We start from the raw sequence: 24,708 nt of genomic DNA, 5'->3' as shown, positions 1-24,708 counted from the left end.
TACAATCTGGCAACTGATACAAGCAAAAGGGCAGGTATAAATACACAGACAAAGTACAAGTACAAAGAAATGAACAGGTTTGCAGATGGAAAACAGGGAACAAGGCTCAGGATAAACAAAAAACAACATGACAGGACTACAGAAAACGACTGGGGACAAAACACGAAACTCACAAGGACAGAGAAAAACTTTGAAACGGGGGAATACCGAGCGTGACAATTAGCTTATTAGTGTAGCATCTACGAGTGAATAAATAAATGTAAAATACAATGGACTTTTTCACACTTGTATATTTAATTTAATTGCATTTTATTTGATGCAATATTTAATCTAGCCTAATTGCATTCTGATGCAATATTTAATTACATTTAATCTGATTTAATTCGATTTGATTCAATATTTAATGTATTTGCATTTTATGTGTTTATTTAATGTATTTTGTATTTACACCCCTTATTGGTACTAAAATATCTTATTATTCACTTATTTGCTAGATCACTGTTTAGCTGCAGGGATATGATGCAATATGCAGTGGTATTTTTCATGTTTATCTAATTTTTTTTCTGGATTTTATGTTTAACACATTTTGTGATGGAACTCTTTGTATATTTGGCGAATAAAATTTGACAGATAAAATTCAGCTGATGGTTACCTGTGTTTTCTCTTCACCCTCTCAATTCATGATTATTAATTTTCTTGAAGCAATATTATGCCATCTCTCCTCTCACATAGTTATCATGCTGGCCACCCACACATGTCCCCACTGATACAATTGTGTTAATGTTTCTCTCTTTGAATATAAATGTGCCGGCTTAATCAAAAACCCATACTCATTCTACAGTGTGCTTTTTTCATTGGGAAACCGCCAGTTTCTCGCATATTACATACAATACGGTATATTCAGTATATGGTGTTTTCCACCATAAACTATCTCCTTATGTCCCAGTCCCAGTCCACCATCGAACCCAACAAGGAAAAGTGCAACAGCTTCATTAGCTTCATTCAAGGTCAGCAATATGAAATACTTTATCTCAGCTCCACTGCTCTGTAACCTCCTCCCCTTGACCACTCTGCCTGTGCAACCTCAGACTCTCTCTGGATTCTGGGAAGTGACCCAGAAGGACGTTAAGGGAACCACAGAACTGTGCAAAAGTTTTAGGCAAGTGTGAAAAAATGCTGTAAAAATAAGAATGCTTTCAAAAATAGAAATGCTGGGGTGTCTCGGTGGCGCAGCCTGTAGAGCACTGACCGCATGCTCATTGCGAGCCGTGACACCGGCAGTTTGAATCCGACCGTCTGACATTTGTCGCATGTATTCCCCTCTCTCTCGCTCCCATTCTTCCTGTCTCTCTATACTGTATACTGTCCAATAAAGCTGAAAAAGGCCTAAAAAATATCTTTAAAATAAAAAAATAGAAATGCTAATAGTTAAAATCAATATTTGGTGTGACAACCCTTTGCCTTCAAAACAGCAACAATGCTTCTAAGTATACTTGCACACAGTTTTTGAAGGAACTTGGTAGGTAGGTTGTTCCAAACATCTTGAAGAACTAGCCACAGTTCTTCTGTGGATTTAGGCAGCCTCAAATGCTTTTGTCTCTTCATGTAATCCCAAACAGACTCGATGATGTTGAGATCAGGGCTCCGTGGGGGCCATACCATAACTTCCAGGACTCTCTGTTCTTCTTTACGCTGAAGATAGTTCTTAAAGACATTGGCTGTATGTTTGGGGTCGTTGTCGTGCTAGAGAATAAATTTGGGGCCAATCAGATGCCTCCCTGATGTTATTTGTTCCTTTACAGTATTTGTCTTTATGTCTTATGTCTTTGAAACACTTTTGGATGCATTTATGCAGACGATGCTATGCAAAGTTAGCAAATCGTAATAATAATAATAATAATAATAATAATACAGTGGGAGCAATAATTATTTGATTCCTTGCTGATTTTGTAGGTTTGCCCACTTTCAAAGAATGGAACTGTGTAGAATTTTAATCATAGGTACATTTTAACATTGAGAGACAGAATATCACAAAATAATCCACAATAACAACATCATATAAATTTAATACATTTATGATTGTATTTTTGCATGAAATAAGTACTTGATCTCCTACCAATCAGCAACAATTATGGCTCCCACAGACCAGTCAGTTTTCCATTAAGAAGCACTCCTAATCTCAACTCATTACCCAAAACACCTGTGTCAACTCGTTTCATCGTTATGTAGCTGTATAAAAGACACCTGTCCACACAATCAATCAGATTCCAATGTTTCCACGATGGCCAAGACAAAGGAGCTGTCTAAGGACATCAGGGACAAAATTGTAGACCTGCACAAGGCTGGGATGGGCTACAAGAAAATAAGCAAGCAGCTTGGTGAGAAGTTAACAACTGTTGGAGCAATTATTAGAAAATGGAAGAAACAAAGTCACCGCCAATCTCCCTCGGTCTGGGGCTCCACGCAACATCTCGCCTCATGGGATATCAATGATCATGAGAAAGGTCAGGGATCAGCCCAGTACTACACAGGAGGAGTTTGTTAATGACCTGAAGGCAGTTGGGACCACAGTCACGAAGAGAACCATCAGTAACACTACACTGTGAAGTATTAAAATCCTGCTGCGCGCGCAAGGTTCCTCTGCTGAAGAAGGCACATGTACAGGCCCGTCTGAAGTTTGCCAAAGAACACCTGGATGATCCAGAGGAGGCTTGGGAGAAGGTGATGTGGTCAGATGAGACCAAAATAGAGCTATTTCGCCGTGTTTGGAGGAAGAGAAATGCTGAGTACAACCCCAAGAACACCATCCCCACTGTGAAAGCATGGAGGTGGAAACCTTATGCTTTGGGGGTGTTTCTCAGCTAAGGGGACAGGACAACTTCAGATCATTGCATTTATATATTGCTTTTCTAGCCACTCAATGGGGCCATGTACCAGGAAATTTTTGGCGACAACCTCCTTCCCTCGGTGAGAGCACTGAAAATGGGTCGTGGATGGGTCTTCCAACATGACAATGACCCAAAACATACGGCCAAGGCAACAAAGGAGTGGCTCAAAAAGAAGCATATTAAGGTCCTGGAGTGGCCTAGCCAGTCTCCAGACCTAAATCCCATCAAAAATCTGTGGAGGGAGCTGAAGCTTCAAGTTGCCAAGCAACAGCCTCGGAACCTTAAGGATTTGGAGAGGATCTGCAAAGAGGTTCAACGCCAACGTCTGCTAGGTTCAACGCCAACAGTATATTAATTATCAGTAAATATGGTCTGCCATATTATTCATATTATTAGTTTTGCCAAAAATGAATGAATGAATAAACTGCAGTCTAACTGCAGGTATCAGTCGTCCCTTGTTCTTGTTAATCCTATTCACCATATATCCTACGGAACCCACCTACAGTACCGTATATACTGTATTATAAATCACATTGTCATTTAGGACAAGTTAGGTGCGTTTGTTGAATTCAATGCGGCACAGTCGTATGTGCCTTTCGTCCAAAAAATGTTAAGAGAAATGTATGATAAGTGCTACAAGTTCTTTGCATTTTTGTTCCTTGTTGCCCTCTGTGACCACCTTAGTATCCTGCTCCATTTACCTTCATGCATTTGTTTCAGCTGTGTCCCATTTCGTGTCTCTGCCTCCCCACTTCTTATATGTACTTCCTTCCTGTCTCCTGTCATTGATTCCAACTCTTTCTTGTTTAGTGCTTGTTAATGGTGTATTTAAACCTATCCTTTTCAGTTTCGTGTTGCTAGTTTGTCTTTCTGTTACCTATCCTGGTTCTAGCTTCCTCTTCCCTGTGCAGTTGTCCCTGTTTATTCTGTCTCGTTTGCTGTGTCTTTGGATTTTTCTGGTTTTGATCTCTGTTTTTTTTTTTTTTGGCTCTGCTTTGGATTTTTGGATTTTTACCTTTGCTTGTCTGTCTCCTCGGTTTTTGAACACCGCCTGTCTCATGTTTACGCTCTACCTGCCCCGCATGTACATGTCTGCCTGGATCTCGACCATTGCCTGTTTATGGATTATGTTTTGGATCTGCCCCTTGTCAATAAAGCCTGCTGTAATCTTATCCCTGTGTCTGCGATTGGTTCACTTTGTCCGATCGCTGACAAATAAGAATACGAAAATGTTCAATACACTATGTGCAAAAGTAATTATAACAAAAGCAGCCAAATAGCTCTTCATTGGGTAATTATTAATTATTAAATCATTTTCATGAAACAAGTAAATCACAGAAAATATCTGAATCACCACTTTTAAGTCTTTTAACCCATGTGTAAATTGTTCATGAATTCTATAGTGGCTAGTGGTCAAGGGTGACAAAGGTTTTAACTAAATAAGGCAAATTACACTAAATAAGTTTAACTTAAGGTTACAAACCATGGCAGTCCAAGAGAGGGAATCAAGGACAACCCACCACAATTGAGTATCTTCCTATAACTAAAAGAGCATTATTCTCTGGTGTTCTCGTGGTTAGGATTTGGCACTCACTTCTGCGGCCCGAGCTTGATTCCCGGTCAGGAACACGTTTCACAGGAAGCCTGTTGCCTAGTGGTTAAGGTACATCACTGGGACCCAGAAGGTTGGTGGTTCAAATCCTGGTGTAGCCATGATATGATCCATGCAACTGGGCAAGGCCCATGCCCCACGTTGCTCCTTGGGCCCCGCAATATTTCTTATTTTGTTGTCATATCAAATATCACAATAAAGCTACAACAACGACAGGTTATTCATAATCTATTAATATATTATTCACATTTAGATGACAATATGAATACACTGTTATGGCTGCTCAATGAGTACTGGATACATGGTTAACAAGAAAGAATCAGAAATTCTACATTAATGCAACACTTGAATTTCACCATGTTCTACCTTTGATATTGACACTGTAGTTTGAAAACTGGTTTGACCTGTGTTTCACAATGGTTTCTAACCTACTAACTTCAAAGTTCAACTCAGCTTTTGAGAAATGTGATACTGATAAATGGGGTAAGTCTCAGATTCAATCTTTCTCCTGTGGTACTTTGAGGAACAATATTAAGCAGGTTATTTTATTTTCAGTATATTATTGTACATTTCAGTGGCAACTAGTCAAGTCATGCTGTGTAAAAGTTTTAAGAAAAAAAAAAATAGTTCATGAGTTGGATATAGGCCTGTCTTAACCAAACATGTGATTTGTTTGTTGAAGAAAAAAAAAGTTAAGGACAAATATTGATTCAGTCTTGGCTTGAATATAGCGACCAAGAATAAATAAATTAACTGTGCTGTTTTTCAGTGTAGGTGAAGAACAGATATTGGGCATGGTGTGTCTACTTGGAGACCCCTAGTAAATCCCTACTCTTGGTTAACCTGTACATGGTCCAGGGTTTGAACCAGGAAATGCTGAAACAACGGTCAGCAGAGCAGACTAATGAGAAAATTATCCTTTGATACAATGACAAGGTTGTTCAGAAAACATTGCAGCAAGAAGCTAAAACAGACACAGATGCTTGTGAAGCAATGTCCTTCCCCATTATTGAAATCATAATTCTGTAAATGCTGTGTATTAGTTTTACAAAAGCTCTTGCAAAGAACAATGTAATACATTTATTCCCTGTTCATCAAGACTCACAACAATAGCTTGTCTGCTATATGTTTCCTTGAAAGCAAGCTTACAGACAAAGAACGGGACGTCCAATCTTTTCGCGAAAGGGCCAGTGTGGGTGCATGGTTTTGTTTTGAACAAGGACACCTAATTAATCTAATGAACTAAGCATGGTCTTCAACCAATACCTTGATAAATAGAGTCATGTATCATAGTGCTGGGTTAAAACTAAAATATTTGTCCACACTGGTCCTTCTCGGATAAGGGCAAAGAGAGGTTTAAATTCCACAGTGCCACTATGGTAAAATATACTAGATTCACCTCCCTCAACACCTATCTCAGATAATAATTTACCCCAAACTTATGAACCATGTAGGTCCATTAATGATGTACAGTCAGGTCCATAAATATTGGGACATCAACACAATTCTCCTCTTTTTGGCTCTATACACCACCACAATGGATTTGAAATGAAACGAACAAGATATGCTTTAACTGCAGACTTTCAGCTTTAATTTGAGGGTATCCAAATCAGGTGAAAGGTGTAGGAATTGCAACAGTTTCTATATGTGCATCCCACTTTTTAAGGGACCGAAAGTAATGGGACAATTGGCTGCTCAGCTGTTTCATGGCCAGGTGTGTGTTATTCCCTCATTATCTCATTTACAAGGAGCAGATAAAAGGTCTAGAGATAATTTCAAGTGTGCTATTTGTATTTGGAATCTGTTGCTGTCAACTCTCAATATGAGATCCAAAGAGCTGTCACTATCAGTGAAGCAAGCCATCATTAGGCTGAAAAATCAAAACAAACCCATCAGAGAGATAGCAAAAACATTAGGTGTGGCCAAATCAACTGTTTGGAACTTTCTTAAAAAGAAAGAACGCACCGGTCAGCTCAGCAACACCAAAAGACCCAGAAGACCACAGAAAACAACTGTGGTGGATGACAGAATAATTATTTCCCTGGTGAAGAAAAACCCCTTCACAACAGTTGGCCAGATCAAGAACACTCTCCAGGAGGTAGGTGTATGTGTGTCAAAGTCAACAATCAAGAGAAGACTTCACCAGAGTGAATACAGAGGGTTCACCACAAGATGTAAACCATTGCTGAGCCTCAAAAACAGGAAGACCAGATTAGAGTTTGCCAAACAACATCTAAAAAAGCCTTTACAGACAAAGATCAACTTGTACCAGAATGATGGGAAGAGAAGAGTATGGAGAAGGAAAGGAACTGCTCATGATCCAAAACATACCACCTCATCAGTGAATCATGGTGGTGGTAGTGTCATGGCGTGGGCATGTATGGCTGCCAATGGAACTGGTTCCCTTGTATTTATTGATGATGTGACTGCTGACAAAAGCAGCAGGATGAATTCTGAAGTGTTTCGGGCAATATTATCTGCTCATATTCAGCCAAATGCTTCAGAACTCATTGGACAGAGCTTCACAGTGCAGATGGACAATGACCCAAAGCATACTGCGAAAGCAACCAAAGAGTTTTTTAAGGCAAAGAAGAGGAATGTTATGCAACGGCCAAGTCAATCATCTGACTTGAATCTGATTGAACATTTCACTTGCTGAAGACAAAACTGAAGGGAAAATACCCCAAGAACAAGCAGGAACTGAAGACAGTTGCAGTAGAGGCCTGACAGAGCATCACCAGGGATGAATCCCAGCGTCTGGTGATGTCTATGCGTTCCTGACTTCCGGTTGTAATTGACTGCAAAGGATTTGCAACCAAGTATTAAAAAGTGAAAGTTTGATTTATGATTGTTAGTTTGTCCCATTACTTTTGGTCCCTTAAAAAGTGGGAGGCACATATACAAACTGTTGTAATTCCTACACTGTTCACCTAATTTGGATGTAAATACCCTCAAATTAAAGCTGAAAGTCTGCAGTTAAAGGATATCTTCATTTCATTTCAAATCATTGTGGTGGTGTATAGAGCCAAAAAGATGAGAATTGTGTCGATGTCCCAATATTTATGGACCTGACTATGCCTACAGTAAACAGTGAACAAAATGTGTATACAAATTTTTAAATCTGGTACAAGTGTCAAAAGAGCCACACAGGTATTGGAAAGACATTGTTAAATGTATACTCTAGATCTAAGATCTTTATTTCTGCACTCTATTACTGTATATAAATTCAAAGCACAAATTCTGTTCTTTTGGCTCTGTATTGAGCACATTGGATCTGAAATGCAACAATCAATATGAGGTTAAAGTGAAGGCTGTCTCGTTTAATTGGAGGGTATTTAAATCTATTTCGGATTTTATGCTGTGATCCTTGTAGGAATCCATAGTCCCCCCCCAATTTAGGGGACCAAGAGTAGATTAGTAGATTAGTCAGGTGTATTCAATCGTTTCCTTAGTGCAGCTATAAGAAAGTTTTCAGTATCCAGTCTTGATTCTGAACTTTTGTGGAGTTGTGTGTCTGTGTGACCTTTGTGTAGTTTGACTTTTGTATACATTTACTCCCATCCTCCCAAACAAACACACACTCACACTGGGTAAACAGTGTCTGTAACAGCCCCCTCCATCAAGGATGTTCCGATGAGCCACCCACTCAGGTCTCCGGTATAAAGGCCTAGTCCAGCTGTGATTCAGGCACCTTCCCCTGCTCGCCGCTTCAGCTTCTGGACCCAGAGGACAGTCAGTATGAGGCTGCTCACTCAAACACTGTGCCTTCTCCTGGCTGTGGCCCTCAGCCGTGCTGCCCCAACGTGAGTACCGCTACATATCCAGGCTCACAGACTTTCTATTGCCTGGATTTAATTACCATTTTGTCCTAAAATTTGGACAAGATCCCATCATTTATGCTCGTCCTTAACACTGGAGTGGAATCAGTCAACATTTTGTCCTTGACAAAGTTACTTATTAATGCATTTCTTTTTTGAGGTGCCAAAATAATTCTCAACCTTGATAAAGTGGAGCAGAGAAAATAACAATACAGGTGATTAGCTATACTGTATGCTCAAAATGGGACAATGAATATTCCTATGTGCTAACACAGTTGCTGAAAGTCTTAGTTCTTCCCAAATAGATAGGTGTCACATATACAATACTAAGGAATCTTTCAATATCCTTCAGATACTTTCATGCAAACTGTTTCCTTGCTCATATCTTGCTCATTCCTTGCTCTGGCTGCATGCTTGGTGGGTCGAGTAACTGACCCTGTAGCCAGATGATTCATTCTCTGTTTTGGATACAAGCAGTGATTGCATAGCAACTGAGCATGGTGAGAAATGGAATAAATATAAAGTAGGGGAGAGTGGGGCATAATATCACAAGTTTTTCTCTTTCTTACATTTTCTGGTCTCAGGCACATACTTTGTATTCATTACATCTTCATATCGAACGAGTTACAGACAGTTACTGTAAGTCGGGGGTGTGTACTCTTGACAACTTGCCAGTGGGTGAATTGTCACACTATGTGGGCAGAATATCCATCCCCCATCAATTATTTCAACATCAGACAACATTCATGCCTAAAAAAGTTACTTTTTAAATTATAAAAAATGCGAAGAGCCATTTTTTACTTTTGAAGGTGAAAAATAAGAAAACTGTCCTCACCTCAGATTAGTGTGATGTTGACCACATGTGAACAGGAAGTTGACCTAAACTGTGGCCTTCCATCACTTCCTGTTTCCCTAGGGTATAAAAATGAGGTAACACACATGTAAAATCCCTTTGTCATCCATCACCATGGGGAAAGTCACATAAAATAGCGATTCAATTTTTGAGGTTGTGACTCTAGGAATGATGAACAGTGAGACAACCTACCCATGTGACAGCTCTCCCCTTCCTGCCCAGGAAAATAAATTTTAAAAAGCAATGTTCCAAGGTCATGCATTCTGATCTGGGAACCTGGTGAAGATCTGTTTCGTCAAAGTGCTTTATGAGACATTGTTTTGAGAACAGTGCTGCGGGGTACGGGTATTTATGTTTTTTCTCAAATCCAAGATACAGTGCTGGTGTTGTATCCTGAAACAAGGTATTTGATTTTATCTTGATATAAGCATGTACAGGTAGTAATGTGCACAAAATGTCAGAAATAACAGCTACTCTGCATAATGAAAACTACATTCAGCGGATAGACCTATTGCTCTGGAACAAGCTCACTATGATGGAAATGAGGGAGTCTTATAGTTCCCAGAATTCTGAGTAATATAATTTCTTCTTCTCTTCACAGGCATCATGACATCTTGATGGCAGGTGAGTGTGGTCAGGGGTGTCCTAGGTGACTGGATTTGTCACATCCACACACACGCACATACACAATTATACACACACACACACACACACACACAATTACACACACACACACACACACACACCACACACATACACATACACACACACACACACATACACAATTACACACACACACACACACACACATACAAACACACACACATATACACAATTACACACACACACACACATACACAATTATACACACACACACGCACATACACAATTATACACACACACATACACACACCACACACACACCACACACACACATACACACACACATACACAATTACACACACACACACACACACACACACACACACACACATACATACACACACACATACACAATTACACACACACACACACACACACACACACATGCAATTATACACACACACACACATATACACACACACACACACACCTAGCATCCCTATTTGATCTCTTCATGCTTCTTAAATAAGTTATGTGTAATAAAAGTTATATTTAAAAATATTATGGGGGTGGGGGCATTGTTTCCTGTGGAGATATTGCATCACTTCTGCATGTACATTCCATGTTCTGCTGTATCAATAATGGCCACAAGAGGGAGGCTATGCTTCATTTTTCCAACCAGCCATTCATTATCTTAACCCGCTTATCCTGAACAGGGTCAGAGGGGGGCTGGAGCCTATCCCAGCATACATTGGGTGAAAGGCAGGAATACACCCTGGACAGGTCGCCAGTCCATCGCAGGGCACACACACCATTCACTCACACACTCATACCAACAGGCAATTTAGACTCTCCAATCAGCCTAACCTGCATGTCTTTGGACTGTGGGAGGAAACCGGAGTACCTGGAGGAAACCCACAGGAACACAGGGAGAACATACCCCGGCCGACCGGGATTCGAACCCAGGACCTCCTTGCTGTGAGGTGGCCGTGCTACCCACTGCACCATCCAGGCTGCAAATTTTCTTGTGATTGAGGCAATCGGACTAAATACCTTTAGAGCCCCCGTTTACATCACTGCAGTGATTACAATAACACAGAAATAGTGGTCCATTATGACATCAAGAAAACATGACAAATGAAAAAAAGAAGAACAATTTGGGTTCCCATCAATCTGTCTGGCTCTTACAGATCAGAATGGAGACCACCATGAAGGCAAGAGTGATGATAAGGCCCACCATGGTGCCAACCCTGACCGCTGTGACGGACTGGAGTTTGACGCCATTGCACCAGATGTGGACGGAATCACCTACTTCTTCAAAGGTACTAAGATAAGAACATTACACTGCATCTGCTTATTAATCCACTATATGTAATGAAATTGGGTTGTTGTTTTGTTTTGGGTTTTTTTTTTTTTTTTTTGGGGGGGGGGGTTACATATGGTTGTGCTTGCTGTTTTTATGGCTGACCATCAATGTTTCTATTGTTTCCTGTGTTCCCTATGAAGATGATTGCACACCATCTTTGAAAAGCTGATACATATAAAGTTCATCTTTGTTTCCCCAAATCTCAGATTGGTCCGTGAAATAGCAATGAACTACACATGCAATGCTTGTTGTGTTCATAGATTCTGTCTCCTGGTAGGAATGTTTCTGGTCTCAAGTTTGTTGTCTGTTCTTTTCCAGGTGACCATCTGTGGAAGGGCTACACAGGACCTGCTGTGCTCTCCAATGGGATCTTCAAGGAACTGGATGACTATCACAACCTGGGACATGTGGATGCAGCCTTCCGCATGCACAATGGGGATGACCCCAAAGACCATGACCACCTCTTCCTCTTCCTGGTAATGACCACTAACTTGTCAAACACTCCTTTTGGTACATTCTATTAACATCTCTCCTTGTCCCTAGCTGTCTCTCTTTGTGTTAAATTACATAAACTACTTCATGTACTTCAGGTACTCATGTCAACCAAATACAGTAGGAGTTTATGGGTGTAAAACAAATTATTTCAAAGTATGATTATATTATATTTTAAATATTAGAATTAATATATAAATGCATTGTGTTGCAGAGCTGGGGGTGGCCACTGATCACATGGTGAAGAGACAGCACAAAATCAAAATAACCATTTGGCTTGTTGCCATTTAAAGAAAAAGTAACAGAATAAGCAACAAAAACTATCAATCACAAAATAAAGTACTTAACCAAAATAAAGTGGGGAAAAGGGGAGCCAAATGGCTTCAACAAAAGCTAGAAAGCAAAAATCAACAGTCTTTCCCAGCCCACCAGTGCCTAAAGCCAACTATCTTAGGTGCAAAAACCAGGCCTCTTATGTAACCTAACGATTAGGTAATAGGCCACAGCTATAGTGCAATTAATCTGTGGTCGTACCTGTGTGAAGGGCCTGCTCCTCCTGATCAACATGACCCCAATGTCCCTTCCTGGTACCACATACCCACCCCCCTAACTTTGAGTGGTAACAAGGTGCCAGGAAGGAATATCTGTACCTCCAAGGTGACCTCCAAGATCAAACCCCAGGCTTCCTGGCACTGGTGGCTCTGGTGAACACCTTTGGGAGCAATGGCAGGTGCATGGCCCTGCGAGTGCTCCTCATCGGCAGGGTCTGTGGCTGCGATTGGCGGTGAGGGTGGCTCCTCGTCTGGACGACTCCAGGCTGCGGCACCAGGCTGCTGAGGGGGCCCCAGGTCTGGAGGTCCCTGTAGCCCCTGGATTGTACAGCAGAAAGGCCTCCAGGCAGGCTGCTGATGCCTGGGGTCCCTGCTGCCGGCCACAGAGAGCTTCCACCAGGGCTCAGAGGATTTAATCCGTCATCACAGCTGTGGCCATACCTGTAGGCAGGGCCGTTGCACACACCCTGATGGACAGCACCCCAATTTCCCAACATAAGTAACACATTGGGTTTTCAATCAGTTACTGGGATTATATGAAACACGGTGCTGCTGTAAAAATGAATATGCGTTTATGCAAGTTGGATGTTTTGTGCCCATCCAACTTGCATAAAGAGATGCAAAATTAGTTAACACTGCAGTATTACTATGTTGAGCTTTGACTCAAAATATCACACACTCATCTCTTGGCACTTTCACTGCAGAACAACAAGGTCTTCAAGTACTACAACCACAGCCTGGAAGCAGGCTATCCAAAAGAGATCCAGGATGTATTTCCAGGAATCCCTGACCACCTGGATGCTGCTGTTGAGTGCCCCAAAAAGGAGTGCACAGAAGAGACAGTCATCTTCTTCAAGGGTGAGGGCATGTTCTCAAAACAAAACATGCTGACAAAACACACATTCAACACTAAACAAGCACTCAACCAATCCAAAATAAATGAACCATCTTCAAGAGTGAGCACACATTCTCAACTGATACAATCTAATAGAACATACAGACTCTTAATGCTAAAACAATGCTAAACCAATCCACACTACAGTCATCTTACACTCCCCCTAAACAACAAATACTCCTGCTCAGTTAGACTGGACCACAATGTTTCGGGTAAGGATACAAGAGCCTTTCAGGAAACATCACATATTGCAAATAATTTGGGTAATAAAATCATACCAGACACTCCTATCTGGGGAATTCTTCTGAATAAAATGAGCAATAGTGCCAGATTGGGATCAATACCAGACCAGAGTTCAGTAAAGATCACCATCAGTGCCAGGTAACTATAACATTGCAAACCAAAACCAGAAGTACAAATTCAAAATGCATATGAATTACATTTAGAACAAGGGCAAAGGACAGAGGCATAAAACCATAAAAAGCTTAATCTGAATGTGTTGAACTGCTGGGAGTGCTATGTAATATATTACATATTTGAGATAAGGTAAATAACTGGTAGAACCAATTCAATTCCATAAAATAGAATCTACCACTTTGACTGTAGAACACTGAATTTAAACTAAAAAGCATTGTTGACTGAACAGAATTTGTCCTGCCAGGGGGCAGAATCTGACTTATCCAGCTGAGAAAACCTAAGGTGAATACTACTAAAAGGTTAAAAAAATAAAAGCAGGTTGTATGTTTTCCTCTCTTGTTTCCTAGGAGATGACCTGTACTACTATGGCATGAGCAGCAAGACTGTAAAGCAGAAGAAGTGGCCTCTCCTCCCACACTGCACCTCTGCATACCGCTGGTTGGAACGCTACTACTGTTTTCATGGACACAACTTCACCAGGTTCCACCCTCTAACAGGAGATGTGGAACCACAATACCCCAAGGATGCCCGCAATTACTTCATGAGGTGTGAGAACTTTGGTACGTGGACAGATTGTATTTATTATATTTACATTTTAGTCATTTAGCAGACGCTTTTATTCCAAATACATAAAGAGCAAAACATGCATGAAGAGAAGCTCTAGCCAAAAAATATCATAAGGGGGGGGGGGGGGGGGGGATTCTTCTCCGCAGAAGAGAAGACACAAGATCTCCATGAGGATGAGATTTGGAGACCTGTGCCACCTCCTCTCACAGTGGGTTGGGGTGTGTGGGTAAAAGAATAGGCAGAGGAAAGGGCTGTGTGTGTTCTCTTGTGAGAGCCACCTTTCTGTCAGAGCAAGAAAGTCGAGATTGAGATGGGAGGCCTAAGCAGATATGAAGTCTGTTTTCTGGCCACCGGCCATAAACATTATGTTAACGTTCAGCACTCTCATCAGTATCTGCATGCCCGCACATAAAGGGGAGAAAGCTTTCAGGGCCCCATCACTAAACATGGCCCAGGAGAGGTCCATTGTATACCAGACCTGGGACAAATACATAATTGTTTTGGTTTCAAATTCTTTAAGCATTACTGAGCTTGTCTGGTGTATTGGAACCTATGAAAGAAGGGGCACCAGGAAAGGTCAATTGAGTATTTATCCAAAAAAGAATGACGTATTTGATCCAGGTTTGTTGTGTAAGGTACACACTGCGTGTATGACCCAACCGCCAGTGAAACGGCTCCTCCTTGGCTGATGACCAATTTGACAAAATCCCCACAAAAAAATCCTGCTCTAAATGAGTATGTGCGCTCAGACAACCTACCTGTAGAAATACAGATTAAAATCAGATCATGAACCTTGCCCGGTGCATAGTATCATAAGTTTATGAGCAGCCTGCTGAGTGAAACGGGTGCGTGGGGGTTGGACCCAAAATGCACGACTCAGAAACAATAGTTAAATAAAGTCCCATTAGGGCTTTATTCGGGACGAGTCCCAGGAGCGTAGTAAACACAAGCAAAGTCCATACACGAAGATCCAGCCAAACAAATATAAAACAAACAAAAAGCACGGTGCCGAGGGAAGAGGCAATCTCGTAGTCGGTAGACGTGCAGGGAGGTCCGGTAGCAGGAGAGCTGTCAGCGGGGCAGATGAACAGGCGGACGGCAGGCAGAGGCGTAGTCGTGGGCGAAGCGGGAGTCGAAACCATGAAACAATCAGCGGGGCAAAAGTACAAAAACGGTAGGCGAGGACGTAGTCAAAAAACAAACGATGGTCACAAAACAGAAATCAATAAACTATGGTCGGTAAACAGGCTTGGATCGTAACGTGTAATCAAACCAGTAAATGCTCAAGAGTTGCGTGGAAAACAGAGGCAGACAATTTCGCAGTGAACAGTTGCGCGACTGGGCTATAAATGCAGGTGTAGACAGGTGTAGACAATTAGTTAGAGCGTAGCAAGGAAATGGAAAACAGGTGCGATGGATGACAAGTTTAACAAGGAGATTAGTAATCGTTAGTAATAAACCTATCCTGCCCTAGCATTAGTAAATTAGTAAATGACATGCACGAGAAACGTAGGGTAACATGAACACATGATTAGTTTGTTAGTCTCTACCCAATCCTGATCTAGCGTTAGTAGTTTTAGTAAATAGACAAATAGAAACAATTAGGAAGTGAATGACAGAAGGAGAGAGAGAGAAAAGGCGGAACGCAAGGTTTGCGGAAAAACATGTAAAAGTGTATGCATAAACCGTGACCAGTTAACGAAACAATAAACATAAATCAAAACATGACACAAAGCAAAACTAAGACGATAATCACTCAACATAACCAGGTAATATAAACGTACGAAAACATAACTAGACATGACGAGAATAAATCGTAACGAGACATAACTAAACATGACAAGAAAATAAATCGTAAAGAAACATAACTAAACAACATGACGAACCTAGACTAACATAATACATAAGACAATACAAGACTAATACAACATGAATAAACATAAAACATGGCAAGACAGACCTGAAACGTGACAGGACCCCCCCCTTAACGACCGACTCCTGGCGGTCCTTGGAATTTATCAGGGTGGTCACGATGGAAGTCTCTGATGAGCGATTTGTCCAGAATGAGACTGGGAGCGACCCAGGAACGCTCCTCAGGGCCATAGCCCTCCCAGTCAACCAAGTATTGCACCCCACGGCCCCTCTTACGAATGTTCAAGAGTTTCTTAACAGTGAATGCAGGGTGGTTGTCAATAATGCGGGGGGGAGGTGGTGGGGGATCCGGGGGACATATGGGGTGAGAGGATACAGGCTTAATACATGAGACATGGAATGTGGGGTGAATCTTAAGGGAAGCAGGGAGTGACAGTTTAACAGAGGAAGGGTTGATGATTCTGTGGATCTTAAAGGGACCAATAAAGCGGGGTTGCAGCTTGTGGGAAGTGGCTTGGAGGGGAATGTCCTTAGTGGACAGCCAGACGGAGTCACCTGGTTTGTAGGCCGGAGCTGGAGTGCGGTGGCGATCAGCAAAACGCCGATTACGATCTGCCGTGCTTAGCAGCGCGGCCTTGGCATCCCTCCAAACCTTGGAGCACCGTTTCATGTGGATGGCGAGGGAGGGAACAGCGATCTCGGCTTCCTGGTCAGGAAACAGTGGAGGTTGGTAGCCCAAGGAAACCTCAAACGGAGATTTCCCGGTGGCGGCGCAGGGTAAGGTGTTGTGTGCGTATTCCACCCAGGTTAGCATCTTGCTCCAGCTGGCTGGATTCTTTGCCGATACGCAGCGTAGAGCGGCCCCCAGGTCCTGATTGGCCCTCTCCGTTTGGCCATTGGACTGAGGGTGGTAGCCCGAAGAGAGGCTAGCTGTGGCCCCGAGGGCCACGCAGAACGCCTTCCAAACTTGGGAGATGAATTGGGGGCCGCGGTCAGAAACGATGTCCGAGGGAAGTCCGTGAATGCGGAATACTTCTCTCACCAGAACCTCTGCGGTCTCTTGGGCGGTGGGCAATCCAGCCAGGGGGATGAAGTGTGCCGCTTTGCTGAATCGGTCCACCACAGTGAGGATGGTGGTGTTACCTTCGGAAGGGGGAAGTCCGGTAACGAAGTCCACGCCGATGTGGCTCCAGGGTCGGCTGGGCACAGGCAGAGGTTGGAGTAGACCAGCAGGGGCTTGGTGGGAGGCCTTGCTTCTGGCACAGGTGGTACATGCCTTGATGAAGCGCCTGGTGTCAGGGATCATGGAGCTCCACCAGAATCTCCTCTTCAGCACCGCCAAGGTGCGGGTAAAGCCGGGGTGGCAGGAAAGGAGGGATGAATGGGCCCATTGCAGCACCTGTGTCCGAGCGGCTGCGGGAACGTATAGGCGTAATCCGGGGTTGGGCCTAGGATCGGGTTCATCCCGTAGAGCCCTCTGGATCACCGACTCGATCTTCCAGGTGACGGACCCAACGGTGCAGGAGGCCGGAAGGATGTTCTCTGGAACCTCACGCTCAGGACAGGTGTTAAACTGGCGAGAAAGGGCGTCAGGCTTAACGTTCTTAGAACCCGGGCGGTAGGTGAGTGAGAAGGTGCCCATCTGGCCTGTCGGGAGTTCAGCCTCTTGGCTGTCTGGAGGTATGTCAGGTTCTTGTGGTCGGTCCAAACGATGAACGGCTTCTCGGACCCCTCCAGCCAATGTCTCCACTCCTCCAACGCCAGTTTGACTGCTAGCAGCTCTCGGTTCCCAACGTCATAGTTCCTCTCCGCCGGGGACAGCTTCTTGGAGAAGAAGGCGCAGGGGTGTAGTCGGTTGTCAGCGGCCGCCACCTGAGAGAGCACTGCTCCCACCCCTGTGTCGGAAGCATCCGTCTCGGATCTTCTTGGGATCCGCCCTGATCCGTCCCCTCTCAAGGATAAACCCCAGGAACTCAACTGTGTCGGAGTGGAAGACGCACTTCTCCGCCTTGACGAATAGTCTGTTCTCCAGGAGTCTCTGTAGGACTTGCCTGACGTGGTATTCATGATCCTTGGCATTGGTGGTGTAGATTAAGATGTCATCCAGGTAGACGAACACATGGCGACCCAACAAGTCCCGAAGAACATCATTCACCAGGGCCTGGAACACAGCAGGAGCATTGGTGAGGCCGAATGGCATGACCAGGTATTCGAAGTGTCTGAGAGAGGTGTTGAAGGCGGTCTTCCATTCATCGCCCTCGCGGATACGGACCAGGTGGTAAGCGTTGCGGAGATCCAACTTGGTGAAGATGGTGGCCTCGTGAAGTGGGTGGAACGCGGAGTCCATCAGGGGCAGAGGATACTTGTTCCTCACCGTGATGTTGTTCAGCTCCCTGTAGTCAATGCACGGGCGTAGGGAGCCATCTTTCTTCTGAACGAAGAAGAATCCCGCACCGACGGGAGAGGAAGAAGGGCGAATTAGTCCGTTAGCCAGGCAGTCACGGATGTATTTCTCCATCGCCTCCCTCTCTGGTCTGGAGACGTTGTATAGGCGACTTGAGGGAAGTGACGAACCAGGGAGGAGCTCGATGGCGCAGTCGTAGGGTCGATGAGGCGGCAAAGACTGAGCTTGTGTCTTGGAGAACACTGTGCCCAGGTCATGGTAAGGAGAGGGGACCCTCTCCAGGGAGGGTTTGGGAGTCTGTGGTAGAGCTGGCACTCCCTCTGCTGGTGGTGGGGCAGAACGCAAGCAGGACAGATGGCACTTCGGATCCCATGCTTGCACTTGGTTAGAACTCCAGTTGATCGTGGGGTTGTGTTTCTGGAGCCAGGGTAATCCCAAAATGAGTTGGTCATTAGGGGACTGGATGACGCGGAACTGGATCATCTCCCGATGGTTCCCAGAAATGATCAGTTGTAAGGGAATGGTGATTTGTGTCATGCGGAAGAAGGTCCTTCCATCCAGCGACCGCGCGTTCTCAGGGTGGGGTAGAGGGAGGGTGGGGATGTTCAGTTCAGACACCAAAACTTCGTCAATGAGATTGGCGTCCGCTCCAGAATCCACCAACGCGTTAATCCGGGTCATTCTGTCGGGCAGAATTAAGAGAGTCGTGAGCGTGGGACGATGGTTGTCTCTGTCAGACCCCTCATGTCTGTCGACAGCTCTCACCTCCACTGGTCTCCTGGTCTTGAAGGAGCACCGAGCCTGGGTGTGACCCGGCCTCCCACAGTAGAAGCACAAACCAGTGGTTCTGCGGCGTGCTCGTTCCTCGGTAGAGATCCTTGTACCGGCCCGGGACAGGTCCATGGGTTCGGATCCCTCAGACTGCTGCTCCTCCAGTCGAGGACTTGGCCCCTGCCTGGGGTAATGGTTGCCAGGAAGGATCGGTCTCTCCGACCGACGTTGTCTGGCACGGTTGTCCAGGCGGATCGTGGTGCGCACGAGCTGGTCGAACTGGGTGATGGGGTCCAGTCGCGCCAACTCGTCCTGGAGCGTCTCACTCAGGCTGGCCAGGAAGAGATTTGCCAACGCCGCATCGTTCCAGCTAGTAGCCGCCGCGAGGGTGCGGAAGTCGATGGAATGGTCTGCCGCGGTCTTCCGTCCTTGGCGCAGAGCAATCAGTCTCTGGGATGGCTCCTGGTCGCTGGATGCGTGTTGGAAGACCTTCCGAATCTCATCGACGAAGACTGGGTAAAGAGGAGGGAATGAATCCCCGGACCACACCGCCGTAGCCCAGTCTAACGCCCTCCCCTTGAGTAGCCCCATCACATAGCCAATCCGACGATCGTCGCTGTTGTAGGTCTGGGGCTGTTGCCTGAACACGAAGTCGCATTGTAGAAGGAAAGCCTTGCACCTCTCAGGTTCTCCACCAAACCTCTCCGGAGGGGGTTGTTGGGGCTCTCGGAATTGGCAGGTTCCCGTGGGGTTGAGCGCTGGGGATGTGGGTGGGTGGGAAGGCTCCTCCCGTGGTTGTGGTAGGACCGCGACGGCGAGCCTCCTCATCTCCGCACACAGTTCACGAATCTCCAGGTGAAGTTCGGAGATTCCTTGTGAATGCTGCCGGACGATGGCTCCTTGTTCCTGGAGGGCGTGGAACATAGCAGTAGAGTCAGCAGGGTCCATTTTGGCGAAATTGTTCTGAGACGGGTGCGTGGGGGTTGGACCCAAAATGCACGACTCAGAAACAATAGTTAAATAAAGTCCCGTTAGGGCTTTATTCAGGACGAGTCCCAGGAGCGTAGTAAACACAAGCAAAGTCCATACACGAAGATCCAGCCAAACAAATATAAAACAAACAAAAAGCACGGTGCCGAGGGAAGAGGCAATCTCGTAGTCGGTAGACGTGCAGGGAGGTCCGGTAGCAGGAGAGCTGTCAGTGGGGCAGATGAACAGGCGGACGGCAGGCAGAGGCGTAGTCGTGGGCGAAGCGGGAGTCGAAACCATGAAACAATCAGCGGGGCAAAAGTACAAAAACGGTAGGCGAGGACGTAGTCAAAAAACAAACGATGGTCACAAAACAGAAATCAATAAACTATGGTCGGTAAACAGGCTTGGATCGTAACGTGTAATCAAAACAGTAAATGCTCAAGAGTTGCGTGGAAAACAGAGGCAGACAGTTTCGCAGTGAACAGTTGCGCGACTGGGCTATAAATGCAGGTGTAGACAGGTGTAGACAATTAGTTAGAGCGTAGCAAGGAAATGGAAAACAGGTGCGATGGATGACAAGTTTAACAAGGAGATTAGTAATCGTTAGTAATAAACCTATCCTGCCCTAGCATTAGTAAATTAGTAAATGACATGCACGAGAAACGTAAGGTAACATGAACACATGATTAGTTTGTTAGTCTCTACCCAATCCTGATCTAGCATTAGTAGTTTTAGTAAATAGACAAATAGAAACAATTAGGAAGTGAATGACAGAAGGAGAGAGAGAGAAAAGGCGGAACGCAAGGTTTGCGGAAGAACATGTAAAAGTGTATGCATAAACCGTGACCAGTTAACGAAACAATAAACATAAATCAAAACATGACACAAAGCAAAACTAAGACGATAATCACTCAACATAACCAGGTAATATAAACGTACGAAAACATAACTAGACATGACGAGAATAAATCGTAACGAGACATAACTAAACATGACAAGAAAATAAATCGTAACGAAACATAACTAAACAACATGACGAACCTAGACTAACATAATACATGATAAGACAATACAAGACTAATACAACATGAATAAACATAAAACATGGCGAGACAGACCTGAAACGTGACACTGAGGTTGTTATTACCACATAGTTATGATCATCTTGTTGAGGCTCATAGTACCATAATGTGCTCTTTGGAAGTTTAGGCTTTCAAGGCTGTAAAGCATCATTTTCTGAACAATTTTCTATCAAGAGTGCCATCCAGGTAAGGTTTATTTGATCTTAACCTGGTCAAGCTCTTACTGCTGTAAAGTTGTGGGTTAAAGATGAACCTTATTGTCATTCTGTAGGCCACGGTCGCGATTATGTAGACTGCAACACCACTGCTCACCTGGATGCCGTCACCTCAGATGACAAAGGAAAGGCCTACGCTTTTAGAGGTGAGTCACTGTTTCACTCTCTGGCTGCCTCTCTCTTTCGCTGTCTCTTCATAGAAAGGCTCCATTGGAAAATGTTCTCACACACAGAAGTTGTTGCTTGGTGATTTGGTGAACTGACTGAAATAAATCACTCATCTTGGTCAGGCAAACTGTATTTACGTCTGGACTCCCAGCGGGATGGCTGGCATGCCTTCCCCATCAGCAGCTACTGGAAAGAGGTGGACAGCAATGTGGATGCAGTCTTCTTCTATGATGACAAGCTATATATAATCAAGGTGAGCTCAGCTAGAGGCTACAGTACAGTCAGAATGACAGACAGAGAGTGAAAATATGTCCGTATAATTGGGTGTCTCTATGTCTATGCATGTTTCTGTATGTGTGTGTTCAAATGTATCACAGTGCTAATACAGTCTTCATCGTCTGTATTTAGGGTGATGTGGTTTACATCTACAAAACAGAAGCACACTACACTCTTGTTGAGGGATACCCCAAACCCCTGAAAGAGGAGTTGGGGATTGAAGGCCCTGTGGATTCTGCCTTTGTGTGTGTAGGCGAGAACACAGTGCACATCATACAAGGTACTGACATTTACCTGCATTCTCGCCTGCTATCACTCATCATTCATCATTCAACATTCATACTACTACTACTACTACTACTACTACTACTACTAATACTAATACTAATAATAATAATAATTATAAATTATAAATCATCATCTCTCTCACCTTCTGCAGGGAGCAATATGAAGGATGTTGACCTGTCAGCCACCCCACGATCAGTGACTAAGGAAATTCCCATTCCATACTTTAAAATTGATGCAGCCTCGTGCGGTCCTGATGGGGTTAGAGTGTACGTGGGAACAAATTACTACCAGTATGCAAACCCCATGATCATGGCCGCCGGCAAAATCAAGTCACCCACGTATAAGGTCCCTCAGGAAATGCTAGGGTGCAGAAACTAGGGAAGCAATGGAAGTGCCAGGTGAGATGAGGGGTGAGTTTCTAGGAATATGGTTTCAATGACTACTGTCTCAAAAGCAATGCTGTGATTTTTCCTTGTTAATCAGATAATACTGTTTTTCCAATCCTTACTGTCCAAATAAAGATAGAAGATTTGGCTATGTAAAAATAACACAGAAACACTATTTTTCATCTTTAACCACTGCAAACATGAGATAATAAAGCCAGAGGCATGAATATCTGCTAAAAACTGAAAAACTTACAGAAATATCCCATTGCTGCAGAATTATGTTGAAGGACTTAGACGTAATATGTTCCTACATGACAAAGGCAGCCATTTTGTAGCCTGATAAGTCAGATGGAAATGGAGGACAGTGACCACATATACGTGCACACAAACAGTCACATACATACCTAAACACACACACACACATGCACATGCTCAAACTCATATGCACACACAGCCACACACACACACACACACACACACACACACACACTCAGAGTGGTAGATTTATTGTGTTTTATTATTTCCTTGTTGACTAGAGGCCTGTGTGTGTTCTCTGGGGCTTCAGCACCCTCTTGCCCCTGTACCACTGTTCATTTCCCAGTTTCCATGTCTCAGTCCACCTGGCCTCCATTATGATGTCATTATATTTCCAGAGAAACTAATAAAATTACATTGGAAAAATATATTATTCCTTGATTTGTGCAAGTTTTTTCTATGGAAATATTATTACTGATGTGAGAACCAAGATGGCTGATAGCAAGGCACTTTTATCCAGGATGTCCCTTTATGGGACAGTTAATGTTACTGCTGTTGGGGAAGCAAGGATGAAGTAAAATAAGTCTACTTATATTTAATTCCCTTGTTAAGATGTTCAGCACTCTGAATACTGAACACAGGTGGTATTGCGTGCAAGAACCCCTCACTTCACCTACATATAAAATATATATGTACGGTACTGTGCAAAAGTCTTAGGCACCTGTATAACATTCTGTACAGATAAGATTCTTTCAAAAATAATTAAATGAAAGGTCCAAAATAAACGTACTATACATTTTATATTATATTTTAGTAATTTGGCAGAATAGTTAAAAACTGAATCAAATCAATATTTTATGTGACCACCCTTCGGTTTGGAGGGAAGCATGTTGGAGAACTTGCCATTGTTCTTCTGCATATTCTTACAGTAATATGTTCCTTTTTTTTAATTGAATACATGTAAAATTAAATCTTTTGGAAAATGAATATTTGGAAATCTCAAATGGGCGGCACGGATGGTGCAGTGAGTAGCACTGCCACCTCACAGCAAGGAGGTCCTGGGTTCGAATCCTGGTCGGCCGGGGCCTCTCTGTGCAGAGTTTGCATGTTCTCCCCGTGTCTGTGTGGGTTTCCTCCGGGTACTCCGGTTTCCTCCCACAGTCCAAAGACATGCAGGTTAGGCTGATTGGAGAGTCTAAATTGCCCATAGGTATGAGTGTGTGTGTGAGTGAATGGTGTGTGTGCCCTGCGATGGACTGGCGACCTGTCCAGGGTCTATTCCTGCCTTTCGCCCAATGTATGCTGGGATAGGCTCCAGCCCCCTGCGACCCTGTTCAGGATAAGCGGGTTCAGATAATGGATGGATGGAAATCTAAAAAGTTATTTTATACTGACACACACAAATAAATAAACATATATATAATAAAGTCTAGGGTGCCTTAGACTTCTGCAAGGTACTGTATACAGTGCATCCGGAAAGTATTCACAGCACCTCACTTTTTCCACATTTTGTTATGTTACAGCCTTATTCCAAAATTGATTAAATTCATTTTTTTCCTCCATATTCTACACACAATACCCCATAATGACAACGTGAATTTTTTAGATTTTTGCAAATTTATTAAAAATAAAAAACTAAGAAATCACATGTACATAAGTATTCACAGCCTTTGCCATGAAACTCAAAATTGAGCTCAGGTGAATCCTGTTTCCACTGATCAACCTTGAGATGTTTCTACAGCTTAATTGGAGTCCACCTGTGGTAAATTCAGTTGATTGGACATGATTTGGAAAGGCACACACCTGTCTATATAAGGTCCCACAGTTGACAGTGCATGTCGGAGCACAAACCAAGCATGAAGTCAAAGGAATTGTCTGTAGACAGTATGGGGAAGGGTACAGAAAAAGTTCTGCTGCTTTGAAGGTGCCAATGATCCGTAAATGGAAGAAGTTTGGA

At 43.7% G+C, this 24,708-nt stretch overlaps 1 protein-coding gene across 1 annotated transcript; it reads left to right on the top strand.

Annotated features, from left to right (window-relative positions):
• The first annotated feature begins 8,168 nt into the window (after positions 1–8,168).
• On the top strand, positions 8,169–23,179 carry LOC133123836 (hemopexin-like). The gene is made up of 10 exons (XM_061234456.1): positions 8,169–8,303; positions 9,773–9,795; positions 10,965–11,096; positions 11,459–11,616; positions 12,888–13,041; positions 13,843–14,055; positions 21,435–21,524; positions 21,669–21,799; positions 21,955–22,102; positions 22,262–23,179. Exons 1-10 carry the CDS (start codon positions 8,239–8,241, stop codon positions 22,486–22,488), a joined length of 1,341 nt encoding a protein of 446 aa, XP_061090440.1. The 5' UTR covers positions 8,169–8,238; the 3' UTR covers positions 22,489–23,179.
• The last annotated feature ends 1,529 nt before the right edge of the window (positions 23,180–24,708 follow it).

The sequence above is a fragment of the Conger conger genome, chromosome 3, assembly GCF_963514075.1.
Source record: "Conger conger chromosome 3, fConCon1.1, whole genome shotgun sequence".
Taxonomy (NCBI): Eukaryota; Metazoa; Chordata; class Actinopteri; order Anguilliformes; family Congridae; genus Conger; species Conger conger.
This window is presented reverse-complemented; position numbering and strand designations above follow the sequence as displayed.